This window comes from Trachypithecus francoisi, unplaced genomic scaffold (genome assembly GCF_009764315.1).
Source record: "Trachypithecus francoisi isolate TF-2019V2 unplaced genomic scaffold, Tfra_2.0 Lachesis_group0, whole genome shotgun sequence".
Taxonomy (NCBI): Eukaryota; Metazoa; Chordata; class Mammalia; order Primates; family Cercopithecidae; genus Trachypithecus; species Trachypithecus francoisi.
This window is the reverse complement of record NW_022681453.1, coordinates 165,093,808-165,120,641: the sequence shown is the minus strand read 5'-3', so window position 1 is coordinate 165,120,641 and position 26,834 is coordinate 165,093,808. Positions and strand designations below refer to the sequence as shown.

The 26,834-nt window shown below is 39.6% G+C and overlaps 1 protein-coding gene and 1 pseudogene across 7 annotated transcripts in view; one reads left to right on the top strand and one right to left on the bottom strand.

The window, feature by feature from the left end:
- The window catches only part of OXNAD1 (oxidoreductase NAD binding domain containing 1), a 58,206-nt gene that overhangs the window by 20,641 nt on the left and 10,731 nt on the right, over positions 1–26,834 (bottom strand). For all 7 annotated transcript variants that reach the window (XR_004437351.1, XM_033212743.1, XM_033212741.1 and 4 more), the window contains 2 exons: positions 12,994–13,100; positions 4,480–4,621 (listed from right to left, as the gene is read on the bottom strand). Coding sequence is in view for 6 of the 7 variants with exons in the window: in XM_033212743.1 (XP_033068634.1) it covers positions 4,480–4,621; positions 12,994–13,100 (249 nt within the window). In the remaining variant the exon portion in view is untranslated. The remainder of the gene's footprint in view (positions 1–4,479; positions 4,622–12,993; positions 13,101–26,834) is intronic.
- On the top strand, positions 23,676–26,481 carry LOC117084531 (annotated as a pseudogene).

Genomic DNA, 26,834 nt, shown 5'->3' with positions numbered 1-26,834 from the left:
TAACTATTTTAAATATGTGGGAGATTTTTACATGAATGGTGATAAGTGGGTTTTCGTTTTTGAGAAAAGAAATTAGCAGCAAGGGAACATTCAGTTAGGAATAACTAGAATCTAGGAATTGCCACAGTGGCTACCAAAGCGCTTTAAAATATTCTTTTAAGTCTCAAAAATAGAATTTAAGATACAAGAGGCTCTGCCTAAAGATGACAATGAATTTCATCTCCTATATCCTCTTTCCCTCCCTCTTTTGCTTGCCTGTGCAGTTCTCTGTTTATCTATAAGAATCAGAGTGAAAGAGACTGAAATAATTTTCTCCAATGGCCATCTCTGGCATGCTTAGTAATGACAAAAAAGAAAGCCTCTAGGTTCTTGTTTTTAGAAACCAGAGTATTTTCAACTCTAAAGTTGGCAAGAAAATGTGCCCCAGGGGAAGATAATACTCAAGAAGCCTGTCTTATCCTTGACACAAAATAATCTTCAAGGAGGTCTGTCTTCTGATTTGGTAGCACCTGGGAAGAATTAAAAGCCACCTTTGTCTTTTTGTTGATTAATAAAAACTGCGAGGGTAACATGAACACAAGACTCAAAGTACTGTACACTGTAATATGTAAGTGAGTAAAAGGACATTACTTTCAATTACACAGCAATGTATCTAATTTTGGTATAGATTTTCTACTTGTGAAATAAACAACCTTTCCACAGCAACTGGAGCTAAGCACACAATAGCTGTCTAGAACCCTTTACTCTGCCAAGAGCTTGAGCCAAAGCAGATAAAATAAAGGAAGACGTTTATGGCACTTCATTCCATGTCTCAACGGTGCAGCCTGCTGCCACCCAGACACTCATGCGCCTCCACTGTCCACTATAATGGCTTAATAAGACAAATCCTCAGGAGGAAAATAGCCACCTGAAAACAGTTCCAAGAAAAATCTGACTTCATAAAGGCTGTCTGCAACTCCCACTGGGTAGACTAGAGCAGGCACTAGAATTAGGATGTGCATTCAAGCAATATCACTTTGAGATTTTCCACAGCCTGTAGGAATAAGTTCCTTCACTGAAATGCCAATGAGGCATGAAATCAAGCAGGAAGCTGTGGACCGGGACCAGGCCAAGTTGCCTGAGAAGCTAAGGATAACAGGGAGGATGGGGAGATGTTCATGGCACTAGGAGCTGGCATGGCTATGCTTATTTCAACTCTGAGCAAGGGGCATGCGGACACCTCGTTGCTCTCACCCCAGCAGCATATTTTAGCACCTCTAGGAGCAGCCTAGAGCCAGTAATGAATGGAAAATCCACAGAGAATCCAAAAAGGAATGAGGCAGCTGAGGCCACACTGACAGAGAGACTCAGAAGGTTGCAGGCTGAAAATGTGACAGGACACATTTACAATGGAAATGCCTACACAGGTATCTGGGGGTTATCCTGGACAGACATAACTTGATGTGTAAACCACAAGAATATATTGTGTTGCCCCTGCACATTTTTAAAAAATTATTTTAAAAATTTCCTTAACAGAAATCTTTTTCTTTTGGTATACGGTTCTATGAATTTTAACACACATATAGATCTGGGTAACAACCATCAAAATCAAAACATATACTAGTTCTATCACCCCCTGAAAATATTCCCCTGTGCTATCGATCCTACTTTTACAGTCATCTCAACCCCAGTCAACCACTGATTTGTTTCCCATCATTATATCTATGTCTTCCAGAATATGACAAAAATGGGATTTTACAGTATGTAACCTTTTGGGATTGCCTCCTTGCATTCAACAGAATGCCTCTGAGATTCGCCCACATTGTTGTGTGCATCAATAATTCATCTCTTTAATAGTCCCTTGTATGAATATATCACAGGTTATCCATTCACCTGCTGAGGGACATTTGGGTTGTTTCTAAAAGTTTTAAATAATTATGAGTAGAACTGCTATAAATATTCATGCTATGCTTGTATATAAACACATCCTTCACTTCTCTAAGACCCACAGAAGTGGTAATGCTGGATCATATGTTAAGTGTATGTTTAACTTTATACAAAACTGCTAAAACGCTTTCCAGATTGGCTGCACTATTTTGCATTCCCACTAGCAATATAAGCAATATATGAGAGTTTCAGTTGCTCCACATCCTTGTCAGCACTTGGTATTGTCAGTATTTTTAATTTTAGACACTGGACTAGATCTGTAGTGGTATCCCACCACATATAGTTTTAATTTACATTTCCCTCAGGGTTAATGATGTCTGAATACCTTTCACTGCTTATTTGCCATCGTCATATCCTTTTTTAGTGAAATGTCTATTCAATCCTTTGTCCATTTAAAAAAATCATTGTTGCTTGTTTTCTTTTTGTTGACTTTTGAAATTTCTTTATATATTCTAAATTCAAGCCCTTTGTTAGATATCTGATTTGTAAATATTTTCTCCCAGTCTGTAGCTTGGTTTTAAATTGTGTTAAATGCCTTTTGTAGAAAAAGTTTTAATTTTGACCATGTCCTATCATCAATCTTTTCTTTGATGGATCTTGCTTTTGGTATTGTGCTTAAGAATTTTACCTACTCTCAAGTTCCAAATATCTCCTGTTTTCTTCCAGAACTTTTATAGGACCATGTTTTACATTTAGATCTACAACCCATTTTGAGTTAATTCTGAATATAAAGCATGAGGTTTACATTTAGGTTGAAGGTTTTTTGTTGTTTGCATCTAGATGCAAAATTGTTCCTGAACTATTTGTTGAAAAGGTTATCCTTTTGCCATTCAATTTTTCCACTGAATCTAGCACCTTTGTCAAAAATTAAGTGACCATATATGTCCATCTATTTCTGAGCTCTTTATTTTGTCACATTATTTGATGTGTCTCTCCTTTCACCAATACCATACTGTTTTGAATGCTGTGGCTTTATCTTAGCCTTATTTGATTAATGTGATTCTTTTCACTTTATTCTTCTTTTTCAAAATCGTTTTAGCTATCCTAGGTCCTTTTTTGTTCCATACAAATTTTAAAATCACTTTGTCCATATCTATAAAAAATCCTGTTGAGAGTCTGATTAGTGTTAGGTTAAATCTATAAATCAATTTAAGGAGAACTGACTTCTTTACTATGTTGAGTTTTCCAATCTACGAACACAGTACATCTCTCTATTTACCCATGTCTTCTTTGATTTCTTTCGTGCGACTGAAATGAACTGAGCTTTTTTTTGGACTGTTTGCAAGAGGGTCCCATATTGGGGGACAGGTCAGAGAGCATCCTAAGCTAGCTGGTTTTCACAACACAAAAGTTCTCTTCAGCTACTACAGGACATATTAGTTCCTACAAACATGGTTTGTCTGTGTGATTCTTTGCATGCTTTCTCTCCTAACTGAACCTTGCTACGTCTGGGTGGGCCTTCTACAGCCACAAAACTCAACTGTGTTTCCATACTCTCTTTCGCAGACAAGAGCTGTAACTCCCACCCCACTCCCTCATGTATTTTTGTTGGTGCTCTATGAAATTTGCTATTCTTGGCCTCTCTCCTCTACTTATTTCCATGTGGCTCCTACAGAAACCCCAAAATTCTCTGCAACGTTTAAAAATATACTAGAGTGTGTTTCCAAGTTTTGCTGAAAATAGAGTTTTTCTTTTCTTTTTCCTTTGTTGATTCTCAATGATTTCCAGGAAACAGGAAAATGCTGTTTTTGAAGCCATATTTGTACTGGTATGTGTTTTTGGTAAAGAAGGTAAGAAAATGCCTGGGATGGGATAGAGGTTGTTGGTAAATATAGAAGACACTCTTGTAAAGAAGAGGAAGTGAAAGGAAAAGGAAAATGATAGAAAAGGCAAAAAGTGAAAAGGATAGAAAGGTCAAAAACTAAGACAACAAGTAACTGATCTGTTCTGAGCTCATTCTTTGTTATCAGCGTTCTAGTCGGTAATGACAGGCAGCTTCTTTAGGATTGTGTTGAGCCCTGTGGTGAAGTAAGAGTTATTAACAGCAGTCAAATTGGATTCTCTCTCAGAATCCCAAGTGAAGAGCTTTCCAGACACTGAAACAGAGAGGCAATGGCACTGTGGATTTAGCTGTGCTCACCTCTGGGAAGAAGCAGTACTATGTAATCAGATAGTTTCCCCTCCAAAAATGACAGAATAATTTAATTCCCTTTATTTAGGATGGTTAAGACAAAATAATCTGATTTATAGATTTACCATTTATATGACACAAAGAGCCAACTTTTTAGAACTTGTCTAAAATATAAAATATTTTAATTCTAAAGCAGTATTCAACTGAATACCATTTGGTGACCCAGAAAATGTTTCCAGGTCCCAAAGTCTCTGACTCATACTTAATGCATCAAAATTTCTTTGACCTTTCTTAGAAGCTCTTTGTGGGCATGTACCCTTTTATTCAAGCCCAGGTTTTAGGTGAATCGAATGAACTTAACACAAATTTTGTGGGTGGCAGAGATTCCCAGATCATCGAGCTTAAACAGGCAGTTTGCTTACCGTATTGTGAACCCAGAGGGCAGGAGGGTGGTTTGTATATTTCACTGCCAATTCTATCACTCTCTCTTGTTCTAGCAGTCTGGGACTGGAGCATATTGAAAACCCACCAACCACAGAGACTCCTGGAATAAAAAAATCAACCCTAAAAGGAAAGCCAAATAAATGATTATTGTTGAAGCCATTTTAAAAATTGGTAAGTTAAACAAAATTGATAAACCTTTAACAAACTAGGAAAAAATTACTAAAATCAAAAATAAGAGACATCATCACAAAGGCTTATAGAAATAAAAAGAATTATAAAGGAATTCTATGAACAACTATATGCCAAAAAATTAGCTAACTTACATGAAATGCACAAATTTCCTAAAATGACATAAACTACCAAATTTGACTCAAGAAGAAAGAAAATCTGAGCAGACCCCTAACAAGTTAAAGGATTGAGTTAATAATTTTAAAAACTTCCCACAAAGAAAAGCTCAGGCCCAGGCCAGGCGTGGTGGCTCACGCCTGTAATCCCAGCACTTTGGGAGGCCAAGGTAGGTGGATCCTCTGAGGTTAGGAGTTTGAGACTAGCCTGACCAATATGGTGAAACCCCATCTCTACTAAAAAAAAAATACAAAATATTAGCCATGCATAGGGGTGCACGCCTGTAATCCCAGCTACTTGGGAAGCTGAGGCAGGAGAATCACTTGAACCTGGGAGGCAGAAGCAGTGAGCCGAGATTGCGCCATTGTACTCCAGCCTGGGCAACAAGAGTGAAACTCCATATCAAGAAAAAAAAAAAAAGAAAGAAAGGCTCAAGTCCAGATGGCATCCTGGTAAGTTCTGCCAGACATTTAAAAATTAATACTAATCCTTCAAAATCTATTCCAAAAACAGAAGAGAACACTTCCCCACTCATTTTATGAGGTCAGTATTACCCCCATACCAAAGCCAGACAAAGACATTGAAAGAAAACTACAGACCAGTATCCCTTCTGAATTTAGGTACAAAAATTCCAGGAATACAAGGTTGGTTTAACATCTGAAAATAAATAAATATAATACACCATTCAGTAGAATAAATGACAAAACCCATATGATCATCTCAGTAGTCAAGAGAAAAGACATCTGACAAAATCCAACACTTTTTCATAACAAAAATACTCAAAAATTAGGAATAGTTGGGAACTTTCTCAACCTGATAAAGGGCATACAAAAGACCCATACCTAACATCCTACTTAATGGTGAAACGCTGAAAGTTTCCCCGCTAAGAGAAACAAGATAAGGATGTCTACTTTTCACCACTCCAACTCAACATTGTACTAGAGGTTCTAGCCAAGGTGAGTAAACAAGAAAATGAAATAAAAGGTATTCAGAACAACAAACATCCTACTTACTGGTGAAAGGCTGAAAGTTTCCCCCCCAAAAGAAACAAGATAAGGATGTCTACTTTTCACCACTCCAACTCAACATTGTACTAGAGGTTCTAGCCAAAGTAAGTAAACAAGAAAATGAAATAAAAGGCATTCAGATTGCAGAGGTGGAAGCTGCAGATGGTATGCTGTCATATATAGAAAATACTAATGTATTCCCTAAAAAGATATTAGAACTAATAAATTCAAATAAGTTTGCAGGATACAAGATCAACAGACAAAAATCAACTGTATCTCTATACACTAGCAATGAACAATCCAAAAGTGAAATTTAGAAAACCAATTACACTTATAATAGCATAAAAAAGAATAAAATAACTGGGAATAAATTTAACAAAATAAGTGTAAGACTTATACAATAAAAACTATAAAACACCACTGGAAAAAAGATCTAAGTAAATGGAAGCATATCCCATGTTCATGGCATGGAAGACTTAATATTGCTCAGATGGCAATACTCCTCAAATTGATCCACAGATTCAATGCAATACCTACTAAAACCCTAGGTGGTTTCATTGTAGAAACTGACAAGTTGATCATAAAATTCATATGGAAATTTGAGGAACCCATAATCATCAAAACAATCTTGAAAAAGAAGTTTACATTTGTAGGACTCACACGTCCTGATTTCAAAAGTTACTACAAAGCTGCAGTAATGAAGACACTGTTGTACTGACATAAGGATAGACATGTAGATCAATGGAAAAGAATGGAATGTCCAGAAATAAAGCCTTAAATTGATGGTGAATTGATTTTTGACAAGAGTGCCAAAGCAATTTAATGGCAAAAGAACAGTCTACTCAACAGTGGCACTGGGAGAACTGAATAACCACATACAAAGAATGAATCTGGACCCCATCTCACAAAATATACAAAAATTAGAGTAGAAACTTAAATGTAAGAGCTAAAATAATAAACTCTTAGAAGAAAACACAGGAGTAAAACTTCATGGCAATGGCTTCTTAGATATGACCCCAAACCAAAAAGGTTGGAAAAAAAATAGAGAAACAGATTTCACCAAAATTTAACACTCTGTGCTACAAATGTTATTATCAAGAAAGTCAGGGCCGGGCGCAGTGGCTCATGCCTATACAAATTCCAGCAATTTGGGAGGCCGAGGTGGGCGGATCACCTGAGGTCAGGAGTTCGAGACCAGCTTGGCCAACATGGTAAAACCCCGTATCTACTAAAAATACAAAAATTAGCTGGGCATGGTGGCACACGCACCTGTAGTCCCAGCTACGTGGGAGGCTGAGGTAGGAGAATCACTTGAACCCGGGAGGCAGAGGTAGCAGTGAACTGAGATCACGCCACTGCACTCCAGCCTCAGCGACAGAGTGAGACTCCATCTTAAAAAAAAAAAAAAAAAAAAAAAAAAAAAAGAGAGAAAGTTAAGAAGACAATCTACATAATGGGAAAAAATATTTTTGAATAGTGTATCTATTAATATTAAGGCACTTGCACTCAGATTATATAAAGAAGTCTTACAACTCAGTAATAAAGAGATAATCAAATAAAAAATGGGCAAAATACTTTTAATTAATATTTCTTCGAAGAAGATATATAAATCGCTAATAAGCACATGAAGAAATGTTCAACATCAATAGTCATTAGGGCAATGTAAGTCAAAATCATAATGAGCTGCCACTTCACACCCACTTGGATGGCTATAATCAAAGAGACAAACAATAGTGTTAGGGTCTGGAGAAATGAGAACACTTACACATTGCTGGTGGGAATGTAAAATGGCACAGCCACTCTAGAAAACAATTTAGTAGTTCCTGAAAATGTTAAACACAGTTAGCATATGACCCAACAATTCCACACCTAGGTTTAGACCCAAGACAGGTGAACCTGTATGTCCACTCAAAAACTTATATACGAATGTTCATGGCAGCATTATTCACAATAGAACCAAAGTGGAAACAATCTAAATGTCCATCAGCTGAAGATATAAACAAAATGTGGCATAGAATGAAGTACTGATATAGGCTACAACACAGATGAACCCTGAAATCATGTTAAGTGAAAGAAGCAAATCACAAGACCACATGCTGTACTGTATGATTCCACTGGTATAAAATGTCCATAAGAGACAAATCCACAAAGACACAATAGATTAGTGGTCATCTAAGCCAGGCAGGAGGATGGGGAATGAAAATAACCATTACAGAGTTTCTTTCTGGGTAAAAATGTTCTAAACGTGATTACACTGATAGGTGCACAACCCTGTTAATATACTAAAACCTCTGAATTGTACACTTTAAATGTTTGAATTTTATATGAATATATCTCAACATAACAATCTTTTTAAGTTTTAAAAAGTATGAAAAAAGTGGCAAGAAAAGCAACAAAAACTCTCCCACTAGCATTTGACAGACTTAATAGGCTGATATGGCCTTTGAGTTACACAAGTCTTAACATTTCCTTCTTTTCTTCTAACCACATCCTATAGTCTAGAACTCCTGGGTTTCAAGCTTTCAATAATTCTATGCCACAGAAACCCTTTTTTGGTGAGGATTCTAGGAAGTGCAATAAACCTAGTCACATGCCAAGAAGTATGTATTGGAACACAGAACCACAAAAAATTCTCATCCCCATATCTGGGAAACATAAACATTCAATCTAGGCATTTCATAGCCATCACAACAGCAAAAAGTATCATCCTTCCCCAGTTGCTTACCTACATACAGGCCTAAAAGAAAAACACGAGATGTTCTCTAATCTGATCTATGACCTTAAAAAAATATTCTCCTGCAGTCTATGGCCTTACATTTCCAGTCATTTATTATAAGTCTTTAAAAACCAGTTCTGGATTGGAAGCGCTCCAGAAAAGGTCTTTAGCCAACTTTAACCTATTTTCACTTGACTCTTTTCCATGAGTAGTTTAACTTTCTTTTCATTTCTGACAAGATAAAAATTTAAAAGACTATCGTTAGCATTTGTTAACACAGTTGCTATATGCTATCACAGGGGAAGTATACAAAAATCTCCATCATTTCCATGTTTAAAAAATAAACACATTAATGAGCTACTTTTGCTGCTTCATCTCCTGAACTACAGTGCCCTCTGCTGCTCAATGCTGATGATGACCATTCTGTCAGTTGAATGAAAGGGAACTCTCTTTAGTAACTCTGGAGAGCTACCTTTGGGAAAAAAAGGACTTCTTCATTAAAAAATACAGAATTTAAGTTATATAAAACCTTCATCCGAATGGATTTAAGAAAATATGTACAATACATATTTCGTAAAACAGCTATCCAAGAAAGAATTAAACTTTAAATACACACCTTTAAAAATGTCCTTTGCAGGATGAGCACTCGTGGAGCCATGAGTTAAAGCCCTTACTATATACCCAATGAGTGAGTGTACGCAGAAGGAGCCTAGGTGCGCAGTAAAGCAGTGGATGTCCACATCCAACCATGACACACCAGGCAGCCGGGTCCTGTGCACAAAGGGAGCCCCAGTGCCAAGCACACAGCAGCTATACTATGAGATCCCAGAACTCTTTAGTCCTTTCCTGCAGTTATCAGAGCCCCTCACTCATTCACCTAATGCAAATATCAAGGAGAGCACCTGTCTACCATATACAGGCACTGTGGTACTGGCTAGAGGTACAAAGATGCACGTATGTCTTAGTTCCTGCCCTCAATGAACCCACTCTAAGAGGAGGAAAATTAACAAATACATACAATTAAATGGACAATGATAAAATCTGCTTAGCGTAGCGGGGCAAGGCAGAGGAAGGAGGAGTCAATTCTACCAGGAGTAGAGGAATTAAGAAAGACTTCACAGAAGAGATGCCCTTTAAACAGTCTTAAAAGATACACAGTGCTCACCAGATAAGCAATGGTGGAGAACACAGTTTGAAAAAAGATGCCAAGGAATACAGTGCTGTGTTACGTGTAGTCCTGTGAGAATCAGGGCTGCCACACATGGTCGTGTAGGCTGTAAGGATGTTATCTATCTACAGTGTGGCAGCCCTGCTCAAGGGTAGGGGTAAAGTCATATGTCTCTAATCTTGCTCCTCTAATGTTTCTTCTTGGTGTCCTCTTTCTCTCAGTAGGGCTCAAAGTTACTTTCTAGCATCTAAACTTATGTTACCTTGTAGAAAGTCACACACACTAAGACCAGGAATTCCCTCCACTCTGTGAAAATGCTTTGGCCTTAGTTCCCCTCAGGAGGCATGCTATAACCAGCCAAGTGTGGACTGAGTACTGACTGGGGCAACAGTGATGACACCGTGGTGATGAGCCCCCACTCCTGCCTGGCCTGCCGCTCTTCCAATCAACAGGTTCCTGCAGGGAAACTGACCAAAGAGAGAAGAACTGGAATCTGTCCCCTAGGCCTTATCAGCACATAAGATCTAACTGATTGAATGAAATACTTATTAGCAATAACAAAAGCTAAACTCAAACAAATAAAGTTAACATTAGGCATTATGCTAAACACTTTAATTATCCCAAAACATAGGAATACTACTGTTCCCCCTTTGAAGATATGAGAACTGAAGCCCAGACAAATAAGGAAACTGACCACATCACAGAGCTAGCTGGTAGAAAGCAAGCATGTGAGCTGAGCAGTCTCTAGGGCACTAAGCGACAACACACTGCTACCCACAGTAGCATAACCAATGCCGGAGGCAGGCGGTGAGCACCACAGCCAAATGTGAATCTAGAAACTCAGGGCAGCTGCACGCTGTGTGAGGACTAGTGGTGGCATGCTCCAGACCCAAGAGTGAGTGCCAATCTTTCCATCCCAAGAGAGAGGAATCCTGGTCAAGGGCAGGCCTCACCAAGGAGCTAACAAGTGGTAGGCCTACTAGTAAGATGAACCAAGAAGTTCAACCCTGATCATGTGAGAAATGTTTTGAGGTGGTTCTGCCTTTGGCCTTTCTCTCAGAATTGGATTGCTAGAGTTCTTGGAACTGGTTTCTTGCCACAGGAACCAGTCCTCTCTGCAAGGCCCAGTAAGAACACAGTGTAGTGCAAAAAGAGCCCCTTGAGGCCTACATCTGATCTATGCCGAAGGTGTGTACACGGGGATCTGTGGCCAAAGCTCCAGCTAGTCACAGACAACATTCATTTATTTAGAGTTGGGCCTGGAACCTCATTCTCAGAGTTTGGTAGGTGTCAGAGGAAGCCACTAGTCAAAACTTCAGAGATGTGGAATCATGGCCCTATCTCTTACCCCAAAGATAAGCCCGACAGCAACCCTCTCCTTGATTTCTAGCAGCTCTCCAGTCTGATAATCCTAACTACAGAAACTGCATGGCAGCCACATTCTCACTCCCTCTCCCTAATCCTTGCCTTCTTCTCCAAAGTGCCACATGAGAGCCTAGAGCACAAAGCCATCCAAGCAACAGCATGGAAGGGACAGATACTGCCAATCTCAGTAAAATGGCCATTCTGTAACCATAAGGTCAAATATCAAAAGGAACTCAAAACCCCTGGAACCATAAATCAATGGTAAGGGTACAATCCGTTGAAAGAGGAGGGCCCAGGGGCCTGGAATGAATGCTGATCAACACCTGGGGGGAAAGCGTCACCACTACCAGCCAGCGATCCTTATCCCCCAAGTCCGACCTCCGAAGAAGTCTGACAGGCACAGACTAAAACCAGGCCTAAATTCAGTGAAATGGCCAAATCCATTCATTGGGATGTATACATGACACCAACCCCAAATCATTTTATCTTGAGAATCACAGTAGGACTCTGTTTTTAAAAATATCACTAGGGAATGAGGACATTTTCTTATCAGGTAACTGAGGTTAGCAAGTGCAATACATTTGCAGGCACACCACAGCGGCAGCACAATAACCAATGCACAGGCTTTTCCTAACCAGGAGGCTGGGTCTGAGTCTTGGCAGGATTCAGAGTTGAAAGCAGAGAGACAGTGCTGTGCACAGTCCACAAACACTTCCACAGAAAGGAAATATGGAAAACCAGATCATTACAATTAAAGTTTCCACTTTTCAATATAATGACTGCTAAACCATTCTTGAAGGGTAAATATGTTGCCCACCCCCTAAAACGGGCAAAATGCATTTAATGTGTATCATCGAACATGTGCAAAGATTGCAGCAAATTGCTTCACAAACCCAAATTATTGCAATCAGCATCTTGTTTTCTAGTTCTAAATTCAAAGGCAAACTATTAACACACAAGACTGCGAACTCTTGCTATTATCACACTTGCTATTATCACACATCCTCCTTCTAATAAAATCACATTTCCAGATGGACTGCCAAAATTAGTCAAGTGACTCCTAAGAAACACTATCAAGACTGACAGGCCAAAAATCCATTTAGAAATGAATGCTTTATTTAAATAAAGGACACACACACCCAAACACACCTTTCCTAGGGAAATTCAAGTTGCTTTCTTTACAACTGAACTGAATTGAAGCTCAGGGAGGCCCCATTCAGAGGGAAAGGGAGACAGCTGAGCTGTTACCCAGGCAGCATGCTCATCAGTGCCGAGTCAAATGGGACAGACTTATGATTTGTGTGGGGGTTCTGGGGAGCTGGGCCTGAAATCCTAATAACAAATTAGGCAAAGTATTTAAATTCAACCCAGATAAGGTACGTATGATAGAAGAATTCAGTCAAGAGGGTAGTGAGCCCTGTGATGACGTCACTAGTTCCTCTTCTCTTCAGGATACTTTGTTTACTCTGCATTGGACACAAAGACGACTACCTTTTAAAAACCTATGAAATCTCCTGCAACATGTAACTCAAGGAGATTAGATTACTGAAGTGCAATCTGTTAGCAGCCATTCCTGAAGAGTGTTAATTATCAGAGCTGTCAGTTCCATGGGCCAGAACTAGCTTTATTTCAACGTAGAAAACTCAAGACAGCAATTTTCATATATGACTGAAGGAGCCACGGGCTCAAAACCCAAGTGGGCTCTGAGGCCAGGAAAGGAATGAGATCTTCTGCGCCAACAAAGACTCGCCTTGAGGAGATATGATTTAGAACTCCTCTTCCTCAAGGGAATGGCTAGCCAAAGAAGTCTTTTCCAGAAGAAAAAATAATCCCTTCCATCTGATGGCACCTTCTTAAACATACACACTTGGAACACAGGACAGTCACTTACCACTGGCCAGCTTTAAAGGAAAAGTCTTGATCAGCAACAAGCAAGCGGAGGCTCTTCACTGACGGTGACTCACTGGCAGCTCCACACACCTTAGCTGCTGACACAATCTAAAACCAAAAGATGAACTGTGGCTGAGGTTAGTGCGTACACAGCACAAAGGACAAATGGTGGCATCCTGGGAACTAAGGTTTTTGAAATCTACGAAGATGTGGTTTTTGAAAATTGCCAAACAAGGTAAAACACACTTTGCTTTAGTTCAGCCTACCACCATGTGAATACATTTTAATTAACTTCTTTTTGAGAGACTTGCTATCACACTAATTTAATTTCATCCTGCATTCGAAAGTCATCTATTCAAGGGATCATTTAGCAGGCACTTATTTGATGAGTATCCACAATGTGCTGTGCACTGGGCTAGGCGCTCTGGGAAGAGCTCAGGGAATGGGAACTCCGTAAACAAGCCAGGGTCTTATCAGGGAGCTGCCATTAAATTCTCCACCAGTATTAGGCAAAGTGAGGACCACTGTTGCTTCTGGGTGTGTAAGGAGTCCACGAAGAGCTAATTTCAGAAATCAAAAGCAGACACTTAGAAACTTCAACAATTTCACAGAACAATCTTGTGCCTGTTGAGTCTAGTAACAGGAAACAAATTGGGTTTGCACTCTTCATGTCTTTGTTTTTAATTAATTTTCCAATTCATTTTTTATCATACGATATTTTATAAAATGGAAACAGTTCACAACCTTAACAAAAAGAGTCCTTCCCTACAGATAATTTGAGAAGCACTACTTTTACATGATGTATCTGATTTCTGGAAAGCCTTGAATAGGTCTGACTCGGGAGCTATGCAGGTATGTGCCATTCATGGCTCAACAACCCTCCAATTCAAAATGTCTCTATTTCCTTTATTCGTTCATCTGCTTTGTGTTTCTTTGCCCTGTAAGCCTGGGACATCTTCACAAAGAAAAAAGACAACATGACTCTTTCCTCCACCTTCTATGTCTGTTCATCTCCACTTGTGGCAGCAGATCAGCAACTAACCAAAATATAGCCCTCTCCTTGGAAAGGGTGACCTTCACAGCTCCATCAAAGGGTGCTTTGGAAGTCTGTCAGGGTGAATGAATGTCCCATCCTAACGCTAGCTCATGCAGGCCCTCTACTCTAATAGGACTACTAAATCTCATCAAACTATTAGTGGAGACCATTTTCAAAAATCCTCTGGATAATTCTCATGATGGATGGTGGTCTCTCTCACCACCTCGAAGTATCTTCTAGTATTATCTACCTTTCTCTCCCTCCTGCAAAATCCCTAACCTTTCTTTCTCCATATTTTTGCCAACCCTCTCTTCCCCCTCTCCTAAAACTCAAGTGGGGTAATGTTCAATGACTGACCCTCTACCTGCACTCTTGGTCCTAGTCCTGCCTACTCTCTCGGAAACACTGCTCCATCAGCAACCACCAGCCCTTTCCTTCATGTTTAATTTTCCTCCCTTTAGTACATTCCTGTTTCATCAAAGATTACATCTAATGCCATTTGCAATTCAAAGCAATTCAGCAACAAAATAAAGCAAGCAGCAGAATATGGCTGTTAACAGAATGGGCTCTGCAGTATTGGACTGCCTGGTATTTAGTCCTGGCTCTACCGCTTACCAGCTGTGTGACTCTGGGCAAGTTACCTAGCCCTCCTCGGCTATAGAATGAGAACAATAGCACCTATACCTCATAGGGTTGCTGGGAGGATTAAATGAGATAATACTGACGAAAGTACTTACAACGCTGCTTGCCCACAGAACTCATTAAGTGTTGGTTATAATGTACAGTCATGTGCTGGGCAACAACATTTTGACCAACGACAAAGCACATATACAATGGCGATCCCATAATACCAGATTTTTACTATTTTTCTATGTTTAGACACACAAATATCATTGTGTCACAAACACCTGAAATATTCGGTACAGTAACATGCTTACAGGTTTGTCCCCTAGGAACCACAGGCTATACCACGTAGCCTAAGTGTGTAGTAGGCTATCCCCTCTAGGTTTGTGTAAGTACACTCTATGATGTCTGCACAATGACAATCACCTAATGACACATTTATCAAAACATCCCTGTCAGTAAGCAACACATGACTGTATTTCATTGTCTTAAATTAGTATTTGTTTACATTATGTATTACATTTTATTCATTTATAACTATATATGCCACCATACCAATGCTTTTGCACCAGGACCTTAAAGATTGAGCACTGAACGTCTATCTCAGAGAGACTGCTCATTTGGACAACAAGAAACTGCGGTGTGGTGGGCTTGTACATGTTTTTACCAGTGCAAACTTAAAAGCCATACTGTCTTGAATGTATTTTAGAAATCTTGCCTTTCATCCCTTCCTCTACTGAGACAATCAGCTCTTCTTTAGCCCACAGAATCTTCCTTTTTCCTTGATGCTTTCCTTAACCACAGGTAACCCAGCTTCTGCACTCCTGCAACTTCTTCTTTAACAGTTGGTCAGGGTCTTTCTGAACAACCAAACTCAATGTCCAGTCTCAGTTCTCACCCTCCCTGACCTCTCTGAATTTGGTACTTTCCACACTGACTCATTCTCCTTGTCTGGGACAGCTGATATTGAACTTTTCAGGTCCCCTCCTGTTATCACTGACCTGGTCTTTCTCCTTTACCATTCCTTCTCTCACTTCTTTTATAGGAGCTCATAGGAGCTTTCCCTAAACTGCCTCACTCCTACTCCCTCTGCCACTCCAAGTTGAGGCCCTCAAGGACTCACAGACTACTACTCTCCTCCCACCCTCTGCTGACAACTCATCATTACTTTTCTGCCAATCACAAGCTGACATCAACACTCCCCATAAGTAACAACAGCCAATGCCTGAGGATCATTTATCTCATGTATATACCAGATGCTAGGTTAAATATTTTATGTGCATTCATTCACTCAGTTGATGTGAATAATCATATTATATCCCAAGAGACAGTGTTGTTATCCCTACATCTTGCAGATGAGGAAACTGAAAGATTCAGTAACTTGCTCAAGATCACATAGCTAGAAATTGCCAAGTCAGGATTCAAATCCAGGTTAGCCTGACCCTCTCTAAATCATCTGATGGTTCTGCTCCAATGGTAAACTCATTTAGGCCCCACAACGAAATCCACCCAAGTCATTCCTTCCACGAACCTTTATTGAGCATGGTGCATAAAACTGGGGAACAGTGTATGCAGAGAGAGAGAAGGCTGCACCTGCCCTCACAGGGCCTTGCAAAATCAGCTTCTTTCCATTACCAGGTATTCAATTCTGGACGCATCTTGGACTCAACACAGTCAATTACATTTTCAGTTGATATAAACACACACAAACTTTGACTCTTTCTAGTATACTGTCCCTAACACAGCCAAATTCCATAAATTTAGCTCATGTTTTTTCTTTCCCTTGCCTACCTGCCATCACCCTAAGCTGAGAATTTCTTTCTTCTCACTTGAACTACTACCTTGGTCTCCTTCTTGTGTCTCTCAAAGCAGCCAACAGGCAAATATTCCTATGTTCCAACCTCACTGAGTTACTCTCCGGCTTAAAAACCTTAAAGGGCTCTCTACCACTCAACTACCAAAAAAAAAAAAGCTAACAGTCTTGTTTAACTCATACCAACTTGGGACTCCTCCTGGCTCACTGTGCTTGTGGTTTTTCAGCCAAACTGCACAACCTGCTGGTCCTCAAAGGTACCTAACACCTGCCCTTCCCTAAAACCCTACCTAGGTAATTCAGCATGCGCCAAGCTCGCTCAGTTCTGCTAACCTTCTGCTCACCCTTCTAGGCCCTGCTCAAGTAATATTCCCTTGCCTGAGGTCCTCCCTCTTCTCTTCACACTCTCAACTCTACCAGTATAATGTTTTTGCCTTTCTGACCATATCCAACACGTATTAGTCAACTCCCTAGATGAAGCACAGGGCCCAACACATAGTAAGGCTCAGTAAGTATTTGCAGAATGAATAAAAACTTGAACTTAAAGTCACTTAAAATTGTTTTCCAGAACAAAGATTGGTAGGAATTCAGGAGCACTTCTATTTTTTTTTTTAAGCTGGGTGCGTAGGGGAAGAGAACACTACAGAAAATCCAAATTCATGTTTAAAAGTATGGGAGAGGTCAGGGAGAGCAGAGATTTCTTTAGTAGAACTGGTATTTCCCTTTGCCACATATTCTTTTTTAAGTATCTTGTTACAAAGACAAGTAATGAGAATCATCAGAGGTCTCTATTACTTCATTACTCCCCTTTTCTTACATTTACAAAAGTATTTTGGGAGGCCAAGGCAGGTGGATAGCTTGAGCCCAGGAGTTTGAGACCAGCCTGGGCAACACGGCAAAATCCTACATCACTACAAAAAAAAAAAAAAAAAAAAATTAGCTAGGCATGGTGGCACACCTGTAGTACCAGCAACTCGGAAGGCTGAGGTGGGAGAATCACTTGAGCCTGAAGGTCATGACTGCAGTGAGCCAAGTGAGATCCTGTCTCAAAAAAAAAAAGAAAAGAAAGAAGGAAAGGAAGAAAGAAATGTTATTTTATAAACATTCATTTTTTTCTTTCGATATAATAATCTGTTAAAATACAGCCTAGAGGCCAGGCGCGGTGGCTCAAGCCTGTAATCCCAGCACTTTGGGAGGCTGAGGCGGGCGGATCACAAGGTCAGGAGATCGAGACCATCCTGGCTAACATGGTGAAACCCCGTCTCTACCAAAAAATACAAAAAAAAAAAAAAAAAACTAGCCGGGCGAGGTGGCGGGCGCCTGTAGTCCCAGCTACTCGGAAGGCTGAGGCAGGAGAATGGCGTGAACCTGGGAGGCGGAGCTTGCAGTGAGCTGAGATCTGGCCAGTGCACTCCAGCTTGGGTGACAGAGCAAGACTCCGTCTCAAAAAAAAAAAAAAAAAAAAAAAATACAGCCTAGAGCTAGATTATTTTATTTCTGACAGCTTAACTGGCATGTGTTAAATTCCTTAACAAAACTAGATATGAAGCAGAATTTCAGCTGAGATAGCGGAGAATGCATCACGATCAAGTGCTAGACTATGTGAAATGGAAGCATTAGTCATTTCCCAATGTCCAAATGTAAAATTCAATGAGGAAAGAAACAAAAGCTATACTTTCTGTTAAGCCGTATTTTCATTTGGATGGTGTCTATGACCAATTATTGGTATCATGGGCTGAGTATCCCTTATCTGAAATGCTTGGACCAGAAGTGTTTAGAATTTCCTTTTTTTTTTTCAGTTTTGGAATATTTGCATTATACTTACAGGTTGAACATCTCTAATGCGAAAATGTGACGTCCAAAATGCTCCAATGAGCATTTCCTTTGAGTGTCATGTCAGTGCTCAAAACATTTTGGATTTTGGAGCATTTCAGATTTCAGATTTTTGCATTAGAGTTACTCAACCTGAAATACAAACAGTAATGTACCTACTGCTATTTATCCTAACAATCTGGACAAAACTGTTTTATTTATATCTGGAACACAAAACACCTGCACTATTCATTATTTTTAAAGACATGCTTCCCTCTATTTTGCTTAACACAAATGCTGTATACTATATAGATTTCTAGCAATGTGGATTAAAAACATTAACAAAATCTTTTCGAAGACCACATATTTATTTTACTCCAAAAGCTAGTTCATATAATTAGGACCTGTAATTGTGGCCCTTGTTATATGCTATTCTTTTATTGGAGAGGCAAAACATAGTGGAGAAAATATATTTTTTATCATTTGTACTTGCTTTTATACTTAACAGATCAAAAGACTTTACAACTGAAACCTCAACTATCCACGTCCTAAGTTAAAACACATGGCAGGAAATGAAGTTTTCCATAAAACAACATTTATGCTCTTCCAGTGTTCAGTGAAATAACAACACACTTGCCAACTTTACTAGTACACATGTTTAATGTCTAGGCAGAGTCAGCATCTAAAAGGAAATTTCACCACACTTATTTAAAAAGCTGGTTTTATGTAGGATATTTTGATGTCACCACTAGTGCAAAAGTCTCTGTACAGGAAATAGGTATTTCTTTGGAAACCTGGCTAGCTTTCCCTGTTCATTCCTGTTCATTTGTTTTCTGGCTTAAAAATTTAGGCAAAGCCATGACTAGAGACGACCTAAAACAAAAATGTAGGTATGGTTCAGAGAATTTCAGAATTGAAAGAAAGTTGAGTCACTATCAAGAATCATATGTCATTTTACACATAAAGACACCAAGACCCAGAGGCATTATTTAAATGGTAGTAGAGTATCAATCTGATGTGTAGGAATCTGACTAGAAGCAGATTTTACTCAAGTGATTTACTAACAAAAGTAGACACAAAATTCTCCATCAATCACACAATTTAACTTCTTAAATGGCTTATGCTGGTTAACACTATGCCCTAGAATGACAACTAAACTCACTTTACTCTTACCAAAGGCTAACCTGTCCACCTGGGCTGGTCTCCTCTCTGTCTTCTCAAGCCTCCCCTCCAGCAACTATCCTTTCTCCTGCATCACACCCTCTCCACCCTCCCCACCAGAACACACATGAGCTCTAGGATCTCCCACCTCATGTAACATGTAACAACAACAACAGCAGCAAACACTTACAGACATCCTTAGCATATATCAGGCACTTTACATACATTCATTCAGTCAGTCTTCACAATAACTCTAGAAAGCCAATATTATTATATCCCCATTTTACGTATGAGAAAACTGAGGTCCCAGAGCCAGTAAGAGGCAAAGCAGATTTAAATCAAGGCACTTGTGTTCTTTGCTGCTTTTCAAAATACAACAAACAAAACAAGCCTCTCCTTTAATCCAGCTTTCACCTCATTTCTCTGCTCCCATTCACATTAAAACATTTCACGCTACCTGACTTCAAACTATACTACAAGGCTACAGGAACCAAAACAGCATGGTACTGGTACCAAAACAGATATAGACCAATGGAACAGAACAGAGTCCTCAGAAATAATACCACACATCTACAGCCATCTGATCTTTGACAAACCTGACAAAAACAAGAAATGGGGAAAGGACTCCCTATTTAATAAATGGTGCTGAGAAAATTGGCTAGCCATAAGTAGAAAGCTGAAACTGGATCCTTTCCTTACTCCTTATACGAAAATTAATTCAAGATGGATTCGAGACTTAAATGTTTAGACCTAATACCATAAAAACCCTAAAAGAAAACCTAGGTAATACCATTCAGGACATAGGCATGGGCAAGGACTTCATGTTTAAAACACCAAAAGCAACAGCAACAAAAGCCAAAATTGACAAATGGGATCTAATTAAACTAAAGAGCTTCTGCACAGCAAAAGAAACTACCATCAGAGTGAACAGGCAACCTACAGAATGGGAGAACATTTTTGCAATCTACTCATCTGACAAAGGGCTAATATCCAGAACCTATAAAGAACTCAATCAAATGTACAAGAAAAAAAAACCCCATCAAAAAGTGGGCAAAGGATATGAACAGATACTTCTCAAAAGAAGACATTCATACAACAAACAGACACATGAAAAAATGCTCATCATCACTCGCCATCAGAGAAATGCAAATCAAAACCACAATGAGATACCATCTCACACCAGTTAGAATGGCGATCATTAAAAAAATCAGGAAACAACAGGTGCTGGAGAGGATGTGGAGAAACAGGAACACTTTTATACTGTTGGTGGGACTGTAAACTAGTTCAACCATTGTGGAAAACAGTGTGGCGATTCCTCAAGGATCTAGAACTAGAAATACCATTTGACCCAGCCGTCCCATTACTGGGGATATACCCAAAGGATTATGTCATGCTGCTATAAAGACACATGCACACATATGTTTATTGCGGCACTATTCACAATAGCAAAGACTTGGAATCAACCCAAATGTCCATCAGTGACAGACTGGATTAAGAAAATGTGGCACATATACACCATGGAATACTAAGCAGCCATAAAAAAGGATGAGTTCATGTCCTTTGTAGGGACATGGATGCAGCTGGAAACCATCATTCTCAGCAAACTACCGCGAGAACAGAAAACCAAATACCGCATGTTCTTACTCATAGGTGGGAACTGAACAATGAGATCACCTGGACACAGGAAAGGGAACATCATACACCGGGTCCTATTGTGGGAGGCGGCAGGAGGGAGGGATAGCATTAGGAGATATACCTAATGTAAATGATGAATTAATGGGTGCAGCACACCAACATGGCACATGTATACATATGCAACAAACCTGCACATTGTGCACATGTACCCTAGAACTTAAAGTATTAAAAAAAAAAAAAGAGTGAAGAAAAAAAAAAGAAAGAAAAAAAAACATTTCAAGAGTTACATATGGTCCTGTCTTCACTTTCTCATCTCCCATTCTCTCCTCAACACAATCTGATCAGGCTTTCACCCTCAGTAATGTATTAAAGCCAGTCATTCTAGTCACCCACTAACATCTTTGGTAAATCCAGTGATGACCTCTCAACAGAATCCAGCACAGTTGGCCCCTCTCTCCTTGAAACACTTTTCCCCGACTCCAAGAACACTCTGCTGATTTCCTTCCTGTCTGGCTGGCCACTCCTTCTCCATCTCCTTTGCTGGCCCTTGCTCTTCTGCTTGGCCTGTACCTGTTGACACATTCCTGGGCTGAGTCCTGGGTCCTCTTCCCTTACTCTCTACATGGCCTCAACTTTTCATCTCCAGCAGTAAACTCTAAACTCACATGTCCAATAGCCTGTTCAATTTCCATTTCAAATTTAACACAGCCAACACGGAACTCTTTTTTTCTCCAGCACTGTGCTGGATACTATGATTACAGAGCTGCTACACTGGGCCTTTCCCCAAGGAGCCTCCCTTTCTTTGTAGCCTTCAACTCAAAGCAGAGTTAGCTACATAACCCCAGGGGCCACAGGCCAGTTGCCAGGGCCATCAGACTATACTTCCTTGGGAGTTTTTCTAAGAGCTGTAGTCCAGTCCCCCATATCCCCTACAACTACCTCCAGGCAGTCAGTGCCTGAGGTTTCTCTCCACCCACTCTGCTTTGTCACTGCTGACAGTGTGGTGAAGCCAGAAGTGCCAAGTTGCTCATCCCAGGCTGGACAATCTCTAAAAGGTTCTTTGACCATCAAGCTCCAATAACCAAAGCAAATTACAGGTACAACTGTTGAGAAACATTGCATGTTGAAAAGATGTCCCCCTACCTCAAATTGAAGATGACCACTCTACCGCAATCTCCTTGAAATACATAGGTGATGACCAGCAGAGAACTGTAAAGGTTAGCCTCGGGACATAGTCCACTCTGCAGCTAAGCAGACCATCCCATTCAAACCCAAGCCTCAGCAGATTATGAGACCACAAGCAGATTATGAGCACTGGAAAATCAGCACTGGCAACTGTAGGATCCCCAAAGGCATCTGCCCCAGGGGCCCAGCCTTTTGACTTTATTAACTAACCACTCTGCCATCAGTATCTCCCTCCTTTCTCATGCCTAGTAACACATTGCTCAATTAAACCCTGTCTGTCTAAACAGAGTGCATATTCTGCTGTAACATAAAGGAAAGCTGATTCATCAAAGATCTGAGTTCCAGGACTGAGTCCTTGTCCCTTGAACAAGTCCTTTACACTTAGGACAACAATATAATTTATCATTCAAGACAGGATAATTTTGAGAGTGAAAGTGAGTGCTATTGATAATTACACCAGAAATAAGAGGCATAAACCAGGACTACTTCAGGCAAATGAGAAAGCAGGATCATCCTAAATAAATCTTTGACTCTTAATCCCCTCATCTGTGAAATAGAAATTAAAATCCCTACATGTCCCTCCTAGAATGGTGAGAATCAAGTAACAATCTGTTGTATTATCTGGTGCTTTGTAAACAAAAAGGCAAGATACACATAAGATACTGTAGGAAAAGGCATAGGCTTCTAAAAGCAAACTAGTACAATAGAAAAAGAATTAGACAGTTTTCCAAAATAATCAGGTGCATAAAGTCTTCTGCTCAGAGTCCCATTAAAATCTGAGGACAGGAGCTTATCTATCATTTTCAATGCTGTAACCCCAGGATCTGGCCCAGGGTCTGGCACATTTCCAAACGAACAAATGAATGCATAAGAATTAGTAATTTAAGAAATTCTTTCACTGCCAAACTCTCCCAACAAACTGATGAATAGAGCATATCTTGCTCAGTAGGCCAACAGTCTATAGAGGCCAAGCACGGAATGACCCCTCCAGTAAAATGTGTCTTGCCTGAACAATCCTTACTGCATTACAATATTTCTACCCTTATCTCCTTGACATTTCTAGGGTTCAGACTGCTTATTCTTTTGATTCTTAAGAGTAAAATGAATAAAACTCCAACACAAACATTCCAATATAATTCAATTCAGAGTTCAGTTTCCTCCATCAGCACAATTTCAGACTACTTACAGTTACAGTCCCAAGTAAGAAGCATAAACATCATAAATGGTCATTCAGTAAGCTTTCCAGAGGAAATACAATACCCAAAACCAAAAGAACATTTCTGGGTGAGTATTCCATTTTCTGTCGACTCCAAGAGTAGCAGCACAGTCCTTGAGCCTAGGAATTCTGAGCTAGAGCTTCCCTTCGCCACTGAGAGACATGTCCTAGGCCCTGCTTCCTCTTTGTAAAATCCACATGATGTCGTACCCTTAGGATACCTCATGGACTTCAGTTGAAGAGCAAATAACATGTGTAAAGTACACTCACTATACAAATTAAAGGTAAGAGTGGAAGACGTGACTATGAGAGGCTGATCCAGTTCTGTTATGGCCAAACCTAAGGTGCCATTCATTTCAACCAGTCCAAGGTCCAGCCCCTACTCTATGGCTAGAAGCACCCTCTGGAAATTGGGGCAAGTCCCTAATGGCCATATACTGCCGAGAAAGCCAGATATCATCTAGCTTTCTCCAGTTCCTCCCAACTCTTCGCAGTTCTTATTCTGTATGGGAGAAGGGAAATTAGAAACAGATGAGGAGGGCCAAGAGTGGTGGCTCACGCCTGTAATCTCAGCACTTTGGGAGGCCGAGGTGGGCGGATCACAAGGTCAGGAGTTTGAGACAAGCCTGGCCAACATAGTGAAACTCTGTCTCTACTAAAAATAAAAATAAAAATAAATTAGCGGGGCATGGTGGCAGGTACCTGTAATCCCAGCTACTGGGGAGGCTGAGGCAGGAGAATCACTTGAACTTGGGAGGCAGAAGTTGCAGTGAGCCAAAGATCGCGTCATTGCACTTTAGCCTGGGCAACAAGAGCGAGACTCTCTCTCAAAAAAAAAAAAAAAAGAAAGGAAAGAAAGAGAAACAGAAGAGGAGAAGAGATGCAACTAAAAAATTCCTGAAAGGTAGTACCATGATTGGATTTGTAATTTTCTGACTTGTGGGCACTAAAATTCTAAAGAGTTTGCATTAACTTTCTTTGTAGTTTACCTAAACTTGGCTCAAAATAACCCCCTAAAAGTCCCAATAATTTTGTCCTATAAAATTCTGAAATGGAAGAAGGGCCGCCTTGCACCTCTTGCTGGCCCCGGGGTCTCCCAGGACCTCATACAAGTGACACTCAGCTATATTGGACAGCGATTTACTCTATGAATCACCAGGGACAAAAAAAATAAAGACCCATTTCCTCTAAATGACAAAGAAACACTTGAAAAGTGATTTAAAAAAAAAAAAATAGAAAGCAAGATTGATGGGTTTCTAGTAAATACCAGTCACTATGCAGTGACCATTTCACTCCTGACTCTCTTGACATCAGACGGGGGATTTGATATTTAAAACAAGGTACATTTCCAACAACTTTTTCCTTTGCCTGAAGACAATCAAGGAAAAGACTCTTCTTAAAAAACAAACAAATAAAAAAAAAACCCAGAAGAAAAAATTGGAAGATGAGAAAAAAGTATGCCTAAAAGCCAGATCAGAAAAATCACTTGTATTAAATGAGGCAAAGAAAAATACAGTTAACACAGATGTGCTCCCTGAACATGCAATTACTTGATTCATCTGCCTTGGTAAAGTCACCGGCTTCCAAAACCAAGAAGTATACAAAATACATGTTAACTCTTTTCTTTCTGAGACAGAGTCTTACTCTGTTGCCCAGGCTGGAGTGCAGTAGCGTAATCTTGGCTCACTGCAACCTCTGCCTCCCAGGTTCAAGTCAAAATACATGTTAACTCTTAAACTAGTTAAAGAAGATTAACTAGGAAACTCTTAAACTAGTTAAACAAGATTAACTAGGAAACCAGAATCTATCTTGGAAACATCAGTTAACTAAAATAGGGATATAGGTGGTTTTCACACATCTTTTGAATATCTAAATTCCACAACTATTACTTTGATAACTTCAAATTCAGAAGGTATTCAACAGTCTTTGGAAACCCAAGAAGTGCTTGAAATAACTACCAATTATCTTGCTAATCCAAACTTTACAAATATTCCATGAAAATCAGGTCAGCACAGGATAATTCATTCTTATTTAGCACAATTAATCAAACAGTTGAAGAATTAAACACAAATAAATAATCTATTATTGCCAGTTTTCTAAACCTGTAGTTAATTCTTTTATATCTGCCCAAAAAGAAACCAGGGAAATGGAAGACACAGACATTGAAGATTCCTTATATAAGGATGTAAACTATGGAACATTCTTTTCTTTTTTTTTTTTTTAAGAGACAGGATCTTGCTCTGCCACACAGGCTAGAGTACAGTAGTACCATCATAGCTCACGTTAGTAACCTTGAACTCCTGGGCTCAAGTGATCCTCCTGCCTCAGCCTCCTGAGTAGCCAGGACTATAAGCATACCACCATGTCCAGCTAATTGGTAACTTTTTGTAGAGACTGGGTCTTGCTATGTTGCCCAGCTGGTCTTGAACTCCTGGTCTCAAGTGATCCTCCTGTTTCAGCCTCCCAAAGTGCTAGGATTACAGACCTGAGCCACTGCGCTCGAACACAAATTGAACATTCCTACTGCAGACAAGACACAAATAAAGAACATTTTTGGCAGAAAGTCTCTAAGCTACATTCGAAGAAACTCTTCTTGACCTACAAACAATAAACTACAGGTAGACTGAAGTCTTTGGAAGCTCTTATAAGACAGCCAAAGCAGGAAAACTGGCTATCTGAAGACAATGTCAGATGATAAAAAAACCATTTTACAACAGAGGATGTCACTATGATACAGCGTAAAAAGGCTTTAAAGCTATGACTGTTTTATAAGCTTTTTCCAGCCAAATCAAACTTTATATAAAGGGAACTTTTTCCTGTATCAAGTTCTGATCTTAAGGAACTATGAGAGTGCTCTAATGCTATGAACCGTATCCTGTTCTTACAATGCTCATTTTTAGAAAAACTAGAGAGTTGTGCTGAAGAAAAACAGTTTTATTAGTTGATAATTTTCCAAATTAAAGTTAAAATTTAGTGAATAAATGATATGATTCGGTCATAACATGAAAGAACAAGGGCATGTTCAAAAGAACCTGAAACAGAAGTCAGGTTCAGCAATCAGTCCTGGTTTCATCACTGGCACATATGGCTTGGGCAAGTTACTTATCAAGACTGAACCTCAGTCCCTAATCTACAAAATAGGAATATTTACTAGATCTCTAACAGTCTATTTCTTTAGAGTTCCTTCCTTTTTTCTTAAAATAATTTTGTTAGAACAGGTTTTCTCTAAGATTAAATATACTTCCATAATACTAGAAGTTGGCTAGAATTTGATATTAACTATTCCATTATCCTCCATATTTACTGAATTCTGTGCTGTCTGACCTTTGGCTATAGTTACATATCTGTTACATAAAGGAA